This window comes from Staurois parvus, unplaced genomic scaffold, assembly GCF_062004578.1.
Source record: "Staurois parvus isolate SC_StPar_1 unplaced genomic scaffold, SC_StPar_1.0 ptg000132l, whole genome shotgun sequence".
Classification (NCBI taxonomy): domain Eukaryota; kingdom Metazoa; phylum Chordata; class Amphibia; order Anura; family Ranidae; genus Staurois; species Staurois parvus.
The window spans coordinates 979,079-996,685 of record NW_028317928.1 but is presented as its reverse complement, the minus strand read 5'-3'; the positions used below and the strand labels follow the sequence as shown (position 1 = coordinate 996,685).

The 17,607-nt window shown below is 42.7% G+C and overlaps 1 protein-coding gene across 4 annotated transcripts in view; it reads left to right on the top strand.

Annotated features, from left to right (window-relative positions):
• LOC149466119 (membrane-spanning 4-domains subfamily A member 8-like) overlaps positions 1–17,607 on the top strand; it is a 39,291-nt gene that overhangs the window by 8,003 nt on the left and 13,681 nt on the right. For 3 of the 4 annotated variants that reach the window (XM_089672886.1, XM_089672883.1, XM_089672884.1), the window contains exons 2-5: positions 111–384; positions 4,563–4,673; positions 13,216–13,266; positions 17,147–17,314. In XM_089672886.1, coding sequence (XP_089529012.1) covers positions 259–384; positions 4,563–4,673; positions 13,216–13,266; positions 17,147–17,314 — 456 coding nt within the window. In that variant the 5' untranslated portion in view covers positions 111–258. The remainder of the gene's footprint in view (positions 1–110; positions 385–4,562; positions 4,674–13,215; positions 13,267–17,146; positions 17,315–17,607) is intronic. The other variant, XM_089672885.1, reaches the window with a different exon arrangement.

Below are 17,607 nucleotides of genomic sequence, written 5' to 3'. Positions count from 1 at the left end.
GGAAGCGATGGGAGAAATTTAAAAGTTTAGATAGAATGGCAAAAATATTTGACAAAAATGTACTGTGGGACTGGTTTTAAAGTTTTTAAACATCTTTTTTTGTTTTTTAGATTTCATGATGTCAGATCCTGTGAGTGAAGGTGTACCTCCTCACTATGAGTCTCTAATCAGGAGACTCCATCGGAAGTCCCATCCGCAGTCCTGGTGTCAAATGTGCCCATAGCATCTTGCTTACAGAGCATCAATCCTCCTCCCCCCATGTACTACATCCCTCCTACAGCCCAGACATGGAGTTCCCCTAGTGTGGCACCACAATGGCATCTCTCCATCATGTCCCAAAACACAAAATCGTGTTTACAATTTTTCCAAACCTACCTGAAGGGAGTAAGTATTAAAGGTGATCATATGGCAGGCAGTTTAGTCATACAGGGAGCTCAGGAAATTATGAGAACGACATATAAAAGTGTACCTATTCTTTTGCAATAGACAATATGAAATACAGGGGGAGAGTAGAGATGGAAGAGGCTCTCCATTCTTTATTTATTATTATGATGTTTTTGTTGGTGCTTTTGAGGACATCAAAGTTTTTAATATTTAAAATAGTACAGATTTACATCCAAAAGCTGTGTATTGCCCACTCATTCAAGTGTATGTTACCCCAAAAGTTCAAATTTGATATAGTGTATGTGTAACGCTTACCCCTAGAGGAGACCCTGATGTTTGAGTCTTCGAAACCCCTCTAACTGGCCAGTGTAATGGTGATCGTTGGGGACCAAAGTTCTGGTGTTGGAGACCCTTATGTTTGAGTCCTATGATTTCGGACTGCAATGACACTTCTCCTCCGACACACCAAAACTGAAAAGGAATATATATTTGGGCAACCCACAGGACAAATTACTAAACAAAATGGAGATAACCGTGAACAAGTCCACAACAACAGATACCATTATTGTTTAACTCTAAAAGTAATTGGCTGACAAAATGTCTTTGCCCCTAAGCTCTAAAACCAGGGTGGTACAGAGAACTAAAGGCCCACTAGTCCATTAGTCTCTGCAAACCCCTCTAACTGGCCAGTGTAATGGTGATCGTTGGGACCCAAAGTTCTGGTGTTGGAGACCCTTATGTTTGAGTCCTATGATTTTGTTGGGGCCCAAAGTTCTGGTGATGGAGTGCTCATACCTGAGTGAATCCCACAAAACCAGGCTTAGGTTCCCAGACTGTATCCTAAAAATAGGTGACCCACTGTCCAATTAAGCAGTGAGAAGAATGTTGTGGCCAGCAGCCTCTCACCATAGAATGATCTGTGATTTCACTTCCTTCTGCTCTCTACTTGGTACTGATGATGTCAGCTGCAACTCAGGACTCTTCCATAGACCTTGGGATGTCAGCAGTGGCACAAGACTCAGTGACAGCAGTCCTCTCTAGTCTCAATGGCAAACTCTAAGGTCCCTTTCACAAGGGGAGGACTCCGTTTTGATCAGCAAGGGAATCTGTCCGCTGATCCCCTTCTGGTCAGAGCTGATCAAGCAGATGACAGGTCAGTTTCTGCAGAGTGGACACAGACAGAGCCCACTCTACTCTAAGGGTGGTCGGGAGGAAATAGACTCCGTTGTCCATTTACACCTGACTGCCCTCCAATCCGACCCCCTTCTGTTTTTTTTTTTTTTTAGCAGACTGGCTTGGACCTGGAGGTAGGTAGGTTTAAATGGACACAAGTTCATTCACACCCGCCTGTCAATAGTGGTGAAAGGACCATCCAATTAAGTCCACCTGATAAAGTAACAGGCGGACCTGATCGGACCCTTCACATGAAAAGGGCCTAAAGCAGCCGGCTCTCCAAAACAGCAGCTCACTCACCTCTCAGCTGTGGCAACAGAGTCTCTCCCTCTCTCTGACACCATGGATACCCCAGCAGGCAACTCTCTGACACAGCAGCTCACTCATGGTCACCTCTCACTATTCCCCACACAATTCATCTATTACTTTTTTATCATCCTTATATAATGTATAATTTGTATTGTTTTATTTGTGTTTATGTTGATATTATATATAACACCTGTTTTTTTTTATGATTAAGTTTTTTTTAGAACTTGTGTGAAGGTTTATAGAACTACCTATGTGGTGTATTTTAGTATATTATTTTTACATATTAACATAGTCTGTTGGACTTCTCTTCCAACCATTATGCATGTTGAAATATATATATATTTATAAATTACAAAATATACGAAAAATATTTTTAAAAATATTTTTTTTTTAAATATATTCTTTAGATTTTTTTTTACATATAAATAAGTCATTTTAACATATATTTTTTACATATATTTGTAAATGCAGTACAATTTGTATTTTTAAAGACAAACAGTATATTTGAAATGGTATTTTTAAAAATATTTTTCCTATATTTTGTAATAAAAAAGCATCTCAACATACAGTATATATATATATATATATATATATATATATATATATATATATACAGTATATATATTTTTGTTTATTGAAATATATTTTGAAATAAATATATATATATATATCTATATATATATAGATATATATATACTGTATATATATGCTGTATGTTGAAATGCATTTTTATTACAAAATATATGAAAAAATATTTTTAAAAATACATTTTAGAATATATTGTATGTCTTTAAAAATACAAATCTACATTTTTGTACTGCATTTACAAATATATGTAAAAATATATGTTAAAATGACTTATTTATATGTTAAAAAAAATCTGAAGAATATGTTTAAAAATATATATATATTTTAAAATATTTTTCATATATTTTGTGATATTTCCCGCCCGCCATATTAGGTAATGACGGCACAAGACGGTTCTCTCGTTCAGGGAGGACGTTATATGATGTCCTCCCACTCTAACCGCGCATGCGGCGATCGGCAGTATGCTGTGTCCTCCGGACACAGCGGATAACCAATCAACGGAAAGAGCTGAATATGTCAGCTCGGTCATGTGATCAGCTGTCACGCTGACAGAGGAGAGGAGAGCCGGTAATCGGCACTCCTCAGAGGGGACATCTAAACAGATCATCAGGGCACTGATGATCAGTGTGCCCTGATGATCAGTGTAGCCCCAGCAGTGCCACCTGTCAGTGTTCATCAGTGCCACATCAAAGCCACATATCAATGCCTACCAGTGCACATCAGTTCCACATCAATGCCACATATCAGTGCCTACCAGTGCACATCAATGCCACATATCAGTGCCCATCTGAGCTGCCTTTCAGTGTCATCTATCAGTGCCAGTCAGTGCCACCTACCAATGCCAGTCAGTGCCACCTATCAGTGCCAGTCAGTGCTACCTATCAGTGCTGCCAATCAGTGCCACCTATCAGTGCCAGTCAGTGCCGCCTATCAGTGCCAGTCAGTGCAGCCTGTCAGTGCCGCCTATCAGTGCCTGTCAGTGCCGCCTAACAGTGCCAGTCAGTGCCGCCTATCATTGCCAGTCAGTGCCACCTATCAGTGCCAGTCAGTGCTGCCTATCAGTGCCACCTATCAGTGCTGTCTATCAGTGTCATATATGAGTGGTGCCTTTCAGTGCCCATCAGTGATGCCTGTCAATGCCCATCAGTGCCACCTACCAGTGCCTCCTTATCAGTGCCCAGCAGTGCAGCCTATCAGTGCCTATCACTACAGCCTCATTAGTGCACATCAGTGAAGGAGAAAAATCACTTATTTACAACATTTTATAACAAAAACTAAAAAAACTACTTTTTTTTTCAAAATTTTCAGTGGTTTTTGGTTTGTTTAGCAAAAAATAAAAAACCCTAAAAATAAAAAATAAAGCTCTATCTGTCTAAAAAAAAAAGATAAAATTTCATATGGGTACAGTGTTGCATGACCGCGCAATTGTCATTCAAAGTGTGACAGCGCTGAAAGCTGAAAATTGGCCTGAGCAGGAAGGGGGTATAAGTGCCCTGTAGGCAAGGGGTTAAAAAACGCATTTCAGCATGTTGTCAATAGCCTTGTACCGTGTGACCTCTGTGATCATTCACAGATTTCACACGTAGTAAGCAATGATGGCAGAAGTGACATCTTGCTTACTACTCTGTATGTGATCACTGATTGGCCAATCAGTGATCACATGATCGGGACCACAGAGGTCCCGTACAATGATTGGTGTTCCGGAGGACACAGTGGGCACCGGATAGCGGTGCTGCGAGCTCCCAGGGAGCGCGCACAAGCAGGATGCGGGGAGGCCGTTTATAAACAGCCACCCGCTCCTGCACTGCCACCGTCCAGCCGTTTATATACAACGGCTGGAAGGGAGGTGGTTAAAATATATTGGCGTAGGCCAATATATTTTAAATATATGTCGCATGTATAATTTTTTTTTCTAAATATATTGAAAATATATTTCTCTTCCATATGGGTCTGCCCTGAAAGAATCCCAATCTGGGTTGAATTATCCGCTAGGCAAATCAGTTCACATAGTATCTCTAGTAGACCAATTAAATATCAATGGAAATTAGCAGAGTATTTTTCAAAGCTGCATGAAACTAATTAAACCTCGTTTTTTTTTCCCCCTTCAGATTGTGGTCATTGTAGCGGCCATCCTGCAGATTTGTTTTGGCATTCTATTGGTCTTTATCTACTTGGCTTTCTCGATTCTAAGTGGCATTACTTTTTGGGGCTCTGTGATGGTAAGTGCCATTACCAGGGGCGGACTGACCATTTTGAAACTCGGGCACTGCCCGAAGGCTGGGGTCAGTAGAGGGCCCCATGAGATGCCACTGGTACCTTTTTCATAGGCTTTTTTGAGTTTGGGCAAGGACACAGGGGTCCCATGATCCCCTATTGCCGGGCAGCCCCATAAGTTGTCAGTCCGCCCCTGACCATTACAATTTATAATTTAACACCTATTGGCCAGTCATAGATTAGCTTTTACCAATATGGCAGGGAAGGGTTTGAATCAATGGAAGATGTTGGCCTCCCATTGGGGAGTTTTCCCTCACTGCCTGTCCTGGTGACCACTGTCGTTCGATCACTGGGACAGGAAATGGGGTTTAATCTTCCCTCATGAGAGCAAAGACAAAAAAGAATAACCTGTAAAAAGTTCTAACCCTTCCTGTTCACTTTCCAAAAAGAAACATGGCTGACGTTACACTTAAGATGGCCATAAGTAAAAATTTTCCATTTAAATATGCACAAGTGTTTTAATAGATTAAGCCCCTGTCAGTGGCATCACTAGGGGGGGGTGCGGGCCACCCCGGGTGACACCATCACAGGGGGTGACACCAAAATGAAAAGAAGAGCTGTCAGTGGCTGTCATCCATCCGAGCGGAGTGTCCCCCATTCTCATCCCTCCAGCAGCCCCACGAACAGCCGAGCCATGTGGGGGGTGAGATGTCGGGTTTATTTGAACAGCCGAGCCATGTGGGGGGTGAGATGTCGAGTCCCGGTGGGGAAGGGTGTCTGATCCTCGGGATCACATTGGCTGCTGCAGGCCAATTCACACCAAGCCTGTCCTCCGTACACCGGAGCGGAGCCTGCCCCCACCCTCTGATTGGACGGCTCCTACTCTACATGTCTCCTAAATTGTAAGCTCTAACGAGCAGGGCCTCATTTTCCTCTGGTACCAAATTGTATTGTAATTGTAATGTCTGCCTTCATTTTGTAAAGCGCTGAGCAAACTGTTGGCGCCATATAAATCCTGTATAATAATATAATAATGTCTGTCCATGAATGGTAATGACCCCACCCAGAGCCTGCCCCTCTGCATCACACATCACTAGTCGGTCCCTGCACAGGACATCCTTCCATCTTCCAACACAGAGCCCAGGACCGGGGTGACACCACATGTTGCCGCAAAGGGTGACACCAACCCTAGTGACACCTCTGGTCCCTGGTGTGTGATGAATGCCTGTAACGGAACTGACCCCAGACTGCACTTGGATACTTCCGTTAGAATACCGTTTCCCCATCCGAACACCGACCACAGACACCACAGCCAACCATACAAGACTAGACGACACCAGTATTGAAGTAAACCAGGAGGTAGACTTGTTTATTTGAACAGAGATACAAGATATATACACTCAGGGGACAAATCCCCCCTCCCTGCATAATGATACAGGGCGGGGCAATCTACATTTAGTAACAAGAGACACACAGGTATTCAAACTTCACACCAGCAGACAGTCCCATCAGGAGGGAGGGCTGCTGGAGACAACCCCCCCCCGCCCCACTAAGCTAATACACATAAACACATACATCCCATAATAGTTTGCTCCCAAGCCAGACAAACAATAAAACAATGGAATGCAACCACATAACATTAACCATTAGCCGCCCGGACAATGGCCGTTTGGCGGCTTCAAATGTGTCCCTGCATTCCGGGTGCACGCCATTTGGCGTGCTCCCGCACATGCGCCATTTGCGCTAATGCAGAGCGGCGCAGCAGCGCGATCTGTCACCGGCCGTGCACCTCGGACACGGCCGATGACAGATCCGAGTACCGGCTCCTGTTGCTGGTATCATGTGACCTGCTGTGACCAATCACAGCAGGTCACATGACAGTTGTATACAATGGATGGCTTCATTTATGATGCCATCCATTGTATACTAGTGCCTAGCTGTGAATGGTCACAGCTAATCACATGCACATGTCATATGATTAGCTGTGACCAAATCACAGCTAAGCACAAAAAAAAAAAAAAAAAAAAGCTGAATGAATCGATTTCATTCAGGTAAATGCTTGCTTATAGCAAAGTAATTCTTTGCTATAAGCAAATTGTGTAAAAAAAAAAAAAAAATACTGATCACTTCCCCAAAGTAGTACAATGTTACTATGGTAACATTGTACTACTTTGGTCATAGTAAAATATGAAAAAAAAAATCTTAAAAAAAATAAAAAAAATGTAATAAAAAATTAAATATAATAAAAAAATAAAAAAAAATAAAAAAATATATATATTGTTTTCATACTGTCACCAGTCAGTGTCCCTGTTCACCGCCATTCCAGTTATATGATGACGCTGTACTGCACTGGTGACAGTATGTAAAAAAAAAATAGTGAAAATACTTTTTTAAATTTTTTCATTTTCCGAAAAATTATGACAAAAAAATACAACTTCAAAAAACTCGCCATGCCTCTTATGAAGTACGTCGGACTGTCTACTCTGCAAAAAGGGGTCATTTGGGGATATCTGTACTATTCTGACATTCTTGGACCTCAAGAAATTAGATTGGCTGTCAGTACTTCAGGATTGATCAATATTCAGATCTATACCATAGTTTGTGAACTCTATAACTTTCCTACAAACTAAAAAATACATCCTAATTTGGGTTATTTTCACCAAAGACATGTAGCAGAATACATCTCGGCCTAAATTTATGAAGAACAATTATTTATTTGTAAACTTTTATAACAGAAACAAAGAAAAATGTGTTTTTTTTCAAAATGTTTGGTCTTTTTTTGTTAATTTAGCAAAAAATAAAAACCCCAGTGGTGATTAAATACCACCAAAAGAAAGCTCTAGTTGTGTGAAGAAAATGATAAAATTTTAGTTTGGGTACAATGTTGTATGACCGCGCAATTGTCATTCAAAGTGTGAGAGCGCTGAAACCTGAAAAATGGCCTGGGCAGGAAGGTGTAAAATTGCACGGTATTGAAACGGTTAAACAATCAACAACCCCCACCCCACCTATGTATGTCTACACAATATTAGGACAGATCACCCTGTACCCCTAACAGGCACAGGGTGACTTACACATAAGAGGGATATGGGGAGCTGAGACAGGGGTCTCCCCACCTCTCCAAAGTGAGCTGGGTTCCATGGGCCCCCCCACCCAAAGTAACTCCCGTCACAATGCCAATATACAGGTTTAGCCTTCCAACATGGATTGGTAGCTTTTCTCGCTAACAGTTGGATATCTGTATGCTTCAGTACAGAGCTATTGACAAAACTTTGAGCATTTGGTGGGTTGGCTGCTGGTACACAATGACGGCAGTATATAGGAGGGCCTAGAGCAACCTTTCTCAACATCTTAACCCCTTGGAAAACCTTTTAATAGTTTTCAGGTCTTGTGGAACCCCAAATATTCTTTGTAAACTGCGCTCAGTGCACAAGAAATAATAAACAAACAATTTTTACTATAAAGATAGATGAATACATTTTGGCCAAGATTTATGAAGAAAGATTATTTATTTGCAAAATTTTATAAGAAAACACTTTTTAAAAACATTTTTGGAATTTTTCATTTATATAGCAAAAAAATAAAAATCCCAGTGGTGAATAAATACCACCAAAATAAAGTTTTATCTGTCTAAAAAAAATGCTAAAAAATTCATTTGGGTACAGTGTTGCATGACCGCGCAATTGTCATTCATAGCGCAGAAAGCTGAAAATTGGCCTGGACTGGAGGGGGGTGAAAGTGTCCGGAATATACTGTATGCGGTACTGTGAGATATAGCATGAAGCTCTGTGAGTCTTGATCCTGATCCCCTTGACAATGTCTGTTGAGATGAAATCTACGTCGGGGTGGGACAGAGTTTTGGACTGACATCACCCACGCTAGCTGGAGTCGGCACCATTGGCAATTTTTATTACATTCGCTTTATGTAAAGATACATTGTAAGTCATTTTTTGGGTTTTATCAAATAAATCTTTTTAACGGTACCGCACTATTGGAGATTTATCTCTTTTAAACCCAGTCCCTAAAAGACTAGGAGGAGATCACAGTACTCCCTTGTCGGATGATCTGGATCAAGACTCAAACAGCTTCATGTTACATCAGACCACCTATAACCTGGGGTCTGTGCATCTGGTAAGAGGCTGTGTGCACTGGTGGTGGATTCACATCTCACTGGGTTTATTTAAACAATAAATTCACCTTTTAACAAAATTATTGACTGCCCATTTTTTTGCAGGTTAAAAAAATGTGCATTTATTATTTTTTGTTTCTGGAGCCTCTAAAGCATTGCCCCAGCGACCAGCAGATTGCTGGTGCCATGAAGGTCTCCTGCAGACCTGTCAGTGAATCTGTGTGCCCATACATCCCGTACGGACAAGCAGATACTTACTGACAGGAAGTCTCAACAAACTACCGGGAGAGCACCGTGGTAGTTCATTGAGAACTACAAGCCGACAGCTGCAAAGGCTGTTGGGACTTGTAGTGTTCTTATTCACGGAATGCTGTAAATGAGTGATGCGGCCATGCGGGCGGGTCCTCGCACGGCTGTGTTTTCTTAAATTGTGACAGCTAGCGGGGGGGGGGAGAGAAGATGCCCCCCACTAGCTGTCATAACAGGGAGCAAGAGGAGCGGGGGCCAGGTGAACTTATCCTTTAAGATAATATGGACATTTGATTTCACATAGGATCGAGGTTAAAGCGGAGCTCCACCCAAAAGGGGACGTTTCGCTTTAATGCTTTGTCCCCTGCTCCCTGTTAAGGATTGGCACCTTTTGGGGAGCGGATACCCGAATTTAAAAAGGAACCCGCTCCCACTTCCAGTGCGATCGCCTAAGGCGATCGGAAACAGAAGTTGTCCTCTCCCCTCCCTCCCCGTAGTCTTTTGGGACACCTGACAGGTCCCAGAAGACTATGGAACTACTCGCACAGTGGGCACCCAGCTGTGAAGCCGCAAGCTGTCACAGATGGGTGCCCACACTAAAGATGGCGGCCGGTGAAACCAGCCGTGGTGAGGACATCGCTGGACTGACTATTTTAAAAGTCAGCAGCTACAGGTTTTGTAGATGCTGACTTTTTTTTTCAACTGTAACTCCACTTTAATTGAATCGGTTTATGGACTCATGTTTGAATATTTTATATAGTTGTGGAACCCCTGCTAAATCCATTGGGGGTCAGTGTGAAAAATGCCTCCCTTACTGGTTTATGGCCAATTTGTTTTTAAAAAGCATTAGATCAATCAGATCTAACCATAAAGAGTACCTGTCAATCTTTATTGTTATCACAAGGGATGTTTACATTTCTTGTGATAGCAATAAAAGTGATCTAAAATTTTTTTAAATAAACAGTGTAAAAATATAAAAAAAGTAATAAAATAAATATATTTTTATATGTAAATGGTGTTCGCACCATACGTGTGAGGTATTGCCGTGAACAATATAGCGAGAGCAATAATTTTAGCACTGGACCTCCTTTGTAACTCAAAACTGGTAACCTGTAAAAATGTTCAAAGCGTTGCCTAAGGAGATTTTTAACCATTTGCCGCCCGCCCTATGGCCGAATGGCGGGCGGCAAATGTCATCAGCGTTCCAGGTGGACGCCATATGGCGTCCTCCCACACAGCGGGAGGCGCAGCGGCACGATCTGTCACCGGCCGTGTACCTCAGACACAGCCGATGACAGATCTGAGTATCGGCCCCGTTGCCGGTACCATGTGACCTGCTGTGACCAATCACAGCAGGTCACATGACAGTTGTATACAATGGAGGGCTTCATTCATGCCATCCATTGTATACTACTTCCTAGCTGTGAATGGTCACAGCTAATCACATGCACATGTCATGTGATTAGCTGTGGCCAAATCACCGCTAAGCACAAAAAAAAAAAAAACCCTGAATGAATCGATGTCATTCAGGTAAATGCTTGCTTATAGCAAAGTAATTCTTTGCTATAAGCAAATTGTGTAAAAACAAAAAAAAAAAAATACTGATCACTTCCCCAAAGTAGTACAACATTACTATGGTAACATTGTACTACTTTGGTCATAGTGAAATATGAAAAACAAATCTTAAAAAAAAGAAAACAAAATTTAATAAAAAATAATAAAAAAAATAAAAAAAATATATATAATTTTTTTTTTCATACTGTCACCAGTGTCCCTGATCACCGCCATGCCAGTTATATAATGACGCTGTACTGCACTGGTGACAATATGTAAAAAAAAAATAGTGAAACTAATTTTTTTCATTTTTTAATTTTCCGAAAAATTATGACAAAAAAAATACAACTTCAAAAAACTCGCCATGCCTCTTAGGAAGTACGTAGGACTGTCTACTTTGCAAAAAGGGGTTATTTGGGGGATATCTGTACTGTTCTGACATTTTTGGACCTCAAGAAATTAGATTGGCTGTCAGTACTTCAGGATTGATCAATATTCAGATCTATACCATAGTTTGTGAACTCTATAACTTTCCTACAAACTAAAAAATACATCCTAATTTGGGTTATTTTCACCAAAGACATGTAGCAGAATACATCTCGGCCTAAATTTTTGAAGAACAATTATTTATTTGCAAACTTTTATAACAGAAACAAAGAAAAACTTTTTTTTTTTTTTAATTTTTGGTCTTTTTTTGTTAATTTAGCAAAAAATAAAAACCCCAGCGGTGATTAAATACCACCAAAAGAAAGCTCTAGTTGTGTGAAGAAAATGATAACATTTTAGTTTGGGTACAATGTTGTATGACTGTGCAATTGTCATTCAAAGTGTGAGAGCGCTGAAACCTTAAAACTGGCCTGGGCAGGAAGGTGTAAAATTGCCCGGTATTGAATTGGTTAAGTACCGTAGCTTGGTGCCATTCCATGACCATGCATAGTGTTAAAGCATGATATGTTAGGTATCTATTTACTCGGCGTAACATTATCTTTCAAATTTTACAAACAAATTGGGCTATATATTGTTTCTTTTTCATTCATTAAATTTTTTTTTTAAATCGTGTTTGAAAAACCAGAAGTAAAAAAAACTAATTTTTTTATTCCATAGGTGTTAAGGCCTAAAACATAATCCAATAATGACAATGGGGGTACCATCATCCAAAAATTGGTAACTAGCCAAAAAGAGGGAAAAGAGGAAAAAGCTCAACTCGTGGACTATCTCTGTGCCCAATGGACAAGGGATTCACACATTTAAAATTGTAAACATATTTTTATTACAGACATATTAAAATCGTCAAAAGAACACAAAAAGATCAACATCCCCACAGTAACATTTTACAATCTCAGGCTCCTATTAAGCCACGCTGATTTTTCATCTGACAATTAAAAATGACTAGAATCCAACAATGGATTGTAGGTGCCAAATGAAAAGAAATGGGAAACGTTTTGGCTGATCGTCCACGTTTCGCAACAATCGGCCCTTCCTCAGGAGAAATGTGAGCTAATATTTATGTGAGACAAAACATAAATACACATTAACAATCAATTCAAAGAACATCTTTTATATACAATATAATCATGGACAATGTTCAGTAGGGGCGGTTATGAAACTGCTTACTCACAACCAAATGGGCAGAAACCTAGGGAAGCTAGTAGGGATACCAAGGAAGAATGCCTGAAACCCATCCAAGATTATATTGTACGGTATATATATATATTGTATATAATGATTATATTGAGGTACGATCCTCAAGTTGACATGACTTGGTCTACGTGTTTCATAGGACAACCCAATTGGACGCCTACCAACCTGTGAGAGAAATCCCCAGGGCTCAAATTAAAAAAACACTCTGTAAAATTATAATGAAAAATATTAGATAGTAGCCCAAGGGAAATGGGGGAATTAAAATGGATGATATCTTGGGAAAAAACGTCAGGTGTGTGCAGTCTCTTCACAAACCAGAGATCACAACTGATAGTACGTGGCACTTATGCATAGCAGGGGGTCCTAGAATGAAGTCTACAAGATTTGTGCACAGAACATCCATTTCCCATGGCTAAGTGCACTCTGAAACACGTTGTCTAACCTCTCAACACCATCCTACTACACAGAAGGACCTCTATCTTGACTCCAACACAGCATGCCCACTGAGAACCAGCCAATGGTTTGTGTACTGATCGTGCAGCCTTCATTCTTCATTATGTGTTAATGCCAAGTACTATCAGATTTGACATCTACTTTTAAGACTTAATTTACTAGTCTTCCATGCTGCTGTTCTATATTTTGCTAATTAATCTCTTAGAAAAACAAAATAGGGTGGTATTTTGTTGAGCTTGCATGAATGCTTGCAAGCTCAACATTCTTGAAAGCTAAACAAAATGCCACCCTATTTTTTTTCCTGTATCCTCTGAGAGATTATTTCCTGTATCCTCTGCTCCAACTAGTGGCCAAAATGCAGCATCATTTTCTCATTGAGGTATTACACAATCGGGCAATAGAAGGAGCTGATGAATTCATCTCAGAAAAATATGGTGACATTTTATTCACTTTGCACCAATGCTTGTGTTATTTGTGAAACTAATGTTTTGAAATAATGTGGATTTGTTATTTTTTTGCAGTACATCATTGCTGGATCTCTGACAATTGCAGCTCGGACAAAACCCTCTTCGGTGAGCTTTTTTTCTTTTTTAATTTACTACATTGCTGGAAAGTGACATTGCTATAAGCAGGGGCGGACTGACAACTCATGGGGCCCCCGGGCAATAGGGGATCATGGGGCCCTTGTGTCCTTGCCCAAACTCAAAAAAGCCTATGAAAAAGGTACCAGGGGCATCTCATGGGGCACCCTACTGACCCCGGGCCCTCGGGCAGTGCCGGAGTTTCCAAATGGTCAGTCCGCCCCTAGCTATAAGGTGTTTATATTCTTTTCTTCAAACTTTAAAAAAAATTGAAGGAAGTGGTTTGAAGGCGTTACAAAGGCAATTTATTAATTGGGGTGGGGGCAGAATCAGGGGTGGACTGACAACTCATGGGGCCCCTGGGCAATAGGGGATCCTGGGGCCCCTGTGTCCTTGCCCAAACTCAAAAAAGCCTATGAAAAAGGTACCAGGAACATCTCATGGGGCCCCCTACTGACCCCGGGCCCTCGGGCAGTGCCCGAGTTTTCAAATGGTCAGTCTGCCCCTGGGCAGAAGGTTTCATTTAGAATAAAAGGTTATAAAACTTGTAGTTTGGGAAAAAAGCAATATTGCACTTTTGTCCCAGGGATAGTGTAAAGAATACTTCTGGCTGAGAACCAGAGGTGAGAGAACCCTGAGCAGTGCCAAGACAAAGTCATCCAGCTCCCAGGGCGAAGATGCCATGCGGTGCCCCCCCCCCCCCCCAATGTATGAACATTATGTGCCAGCAAAAATCCCCTCCCTCCCCTCCAAAAAAACGTGAGCACCAATCTTCATACTTACCCCCTAAGCATAAATTCCCTTTGGAAGCCAAAATTCTCCCTAAACAAAAATTCCCCATTTTCAGTACAAATTTGCCCTCCCAGCTCAAATCCTCTCCCTCCCCAAATTCCCCCTCCTAGCACAAATCCTACCTCCCAAATCCCCCTTCCTAACAGAAATCCACCCTCCTAGTACAAATCTCTCCTCCAAATCACCCCTTCTAGAACAAACCCCAAATCCCCACTGAGCCCAGGGCAGCCATCCCTCTTGCCCACCCCTTGCCCCGGCCCTGACCCTGAGGTCTGACAATAGCTAACCTGTCACCTTCCTCATAACATGCGTAGCACCCTCTACTTTTAGCTAGTATTTTTGCTGTGAGTCAGAGGCTTGTTAAAAACCTGGGATGAGTCAGCCTGGGAGTGAAGCAGTGAGGTTACCTCAGAGCAGGCTGGGAGGCTCTACAGGTCAGGGCTTCTGGAGCCCTCCCACCCTTCTAGAAACTGGAGGAACTTTCTAGAGGAGGGGCGGAGGAGGCCTAGATTTGCATGTTTAAGTGAACTTCCCCAGGCAGGAGGCCAGTCATGATGGCTAAGAGTAACCCCTAAATGTGGAAGAACCTGAACAGAGGGGAGTTAGTTGGTGCTGGGTGAAAGATATACTGAAAGAAGGCGCTGGCGCATGGAGCCTGGGAGGGGGCCCCAGGGAGGGCAGCCTACCTACAGGCTGGAGCAGACAGAAGGATCTCTATTGCCCTACAGTCTCCAATGTAGGAAAACCTGTTAGCAGCGAAGGAGCCAGCCCAGCGTAAGGTCTGAAAGCAGCTGCAACCCACTAAGCTACAGGAAAAGGACAGTGTTAATACTTCTTCATCCCTTGGACCACAGAAGAGAGAGGGTAGTCAGGTGTAATACCCAACTAGTTTTCATCTGGGACTACTCTATGGTAGATTTTGGAATCCCTTTCCCAGGGATACCCTCAGGACAGCCGGGTGAATGAGGAGATGATTGTTGATTTTTGGTCTATATTTTGGGTTTGCGAAGAAGTTGTCCTCAATTTCTGCAGTTTTTTTGGGCATCCCATATACCCCTAGACCCCATCCAAGTTGTTAACCCATAATAAAAACAAGCTCAAGGACTGTTTTACTGCCTCTGAGAAAAAGTGCAGAAAATGCATGTTGCCTGGCTGTGCAGAGCTTAGGGGGACCCATCAAAATCCTGAGTGTTCAGCACTAGCAGACTCAAACAAACTTTAAAGTATCAAAGCAGCTGGGTGGAAAATTGTTGGCTGAACAGTGACTGCATCCAGTCAGATGCTGTCTGATATAGTCACTGTTCAGGTATCCAGACACCCACGGCTGGTGCTACCACTAGGCAAACTAGGCAGCCATCTAGGGGCACAGCACGGTTTCTTTACTCTACGCCATGGTCAGATCTAGAGGGGTGCTGGGATGGGCTTTGGGGGGATTTGGGTACGGTGGGAGGATTTTATGCTGGGAAGGGTAATTTGGAGGGGATTTAGCTAGAGGAGGGATTAGGGTGAATTTGTCCTAGGTGGGGGGATTAAAGGAAGAGGAGTAATACTGGGAGTGGGGGTTTGGGGGGGATTTGTGCTATGTTAGGGTGGCAATTGGATGGGACTTGTGTTAGGGTGAGGATTGGGGGAGATTTGTGTTAGGGTGAGGTTTGGGGGGGAGATTTGTGTTAGGGTGAAGATGGGGGGGGGGATTTGTGTTAGGGTGGCGATTGGAGGGGATTTTGTTAGGGTGATGATTGGGGGGATTTGTGTTAGGGTGAGGATTGGGGGGGATTTGTGTTAGGGTGGCGAATGGGGGGGATTTGTGTTAGGGTGGTGATTGGGGGAGATTTTTGTTAGAGTGGTGATTGGAGAAGATTTGTGTTAGGGTGGGGATTGGGGGGATTTGTGTTAGGGTGAGGATTGCAGGGGGATTTGTGTTAGGGTGAGGATTGGGGGAGATTTGTGTTAGGGTGAGGATTGGGGGAGATTTGTGTTAGGGTGAGGATTTGGGGGATTTGTGTTAGGGTGAGGATTGGGGGAGATTTGTGTTAGAGTAAGGATTGCGGGGGGGGATTTGTGTTAGGGTGGGGATTGGGGGAGATTTGTGTTAGGGTGGGGATTGGGGGAGATTTGTGTTAGGGTGAGGATTGGGGGAGATTTGTGTTAGAGTGAGGATTGGGGGAGATTTGTGTTAGGGTGAGGATTGGAGGGATTTGTGTTAGGGTGAGGATTGGGGGATTTGTGTTAGGGTGAGGATTGGGGGATTTGTGTTAGGGTGGGGATTGGGGGATTTGTGTTAGGGTGAGTATTGGGGGATTTGTGTTAGGGTGAGGATTGGGGGGGGATTTGTGTTAGGGTGGGGATTGGGGGGGATTTGTGTTAGGGTGAGGATTGGGGGGATTTGTGTTAGGGTGGCGATTTGAGGGGATTTGTGTTAGGAGGGGGGATTGGGGGAATATGTGATAAGAGAATAGAATGGGGGGGGGGTTGTGCTAAGAGAATGGATGGGTGGGGAGTTGTGCTAGAAGGGAGGATTGGGGGAATACGTGCTGGGGGGGGGATGTTGGAGGTGTGTGCTGGGAAGGGTGATTTCTGCTAGGAGAGGGGATTGAGAGGAAATTTGTGCTAGGAGAGGGGGATGAGAGGACTTTCGTTAGGAGATGGATTGGGGTAGTTAATTGTGCTAGGAGGCGGGATTGAAGGGATTTTTGCTAGGAGGGGGAATTTGTGGGAGATGGTTCGTGCTAGGGTGGAAAAGTTGATGCGAAAGAGGATGTGTGCTAGGAGGGGTAGAGTAGACCTATAGGTGAAGTTTTATATTTTTTTTGGGGGGTGGGGGGGTGCAAGTAGATGGTCTTGCCTAGGTGTTGCAGCAGTCTGAATACAGCAGCCAGCAGGGGACATTTCTCTGGATGGAGAGATCCATGCATGTATGGCTTGCTTAAATCCATCAGGTTCCACTGACCACTAAAATATCACTTTTTTGGAGGAATGATGTTATATAATTGATTTACACTTGGCAAATATTACTTGAATAGGACTGTTTATGTTATTGCTGTATCATTGGCATATTCTTCCCGTTATCTCCTTACAGATCAGTGGCTCTCTGTGCATGAACATCATTAGCTCCATTTCCAGCATGGCGGCTCTGATCTTAAATGCTTTCGATTTGGTGAACGCCGTGATTGTTCCAACGATCTTCCCTTCCAACAGTTACCATTACTTCAATATGCGCACCAACTTATCAGTCAGTCACCGATTTGTAAGTGTTATTCTGGTGATTTTATATAGAGTTTTTTCTATATTTTATTTATTACATTATCCGTTAACTGCTAGCCTACCGGGCACTTCTACCCCCTTCCTGCCTACCAGGCACTTCTACCCCCTTCCTGCCTACCAGGCACTTCTACCCCCTTCCTACCTACCGGGCACTTCAACCCCCTTCCTGCCTACCAGGCACTTCCACCCCCTTCCTGCCTACCGGGTACTTCTACCCCCTTCCTGCCTACCGGGCACTTCTACCCCCTTCCTACCTACCGGGCACTTCAACCCCCT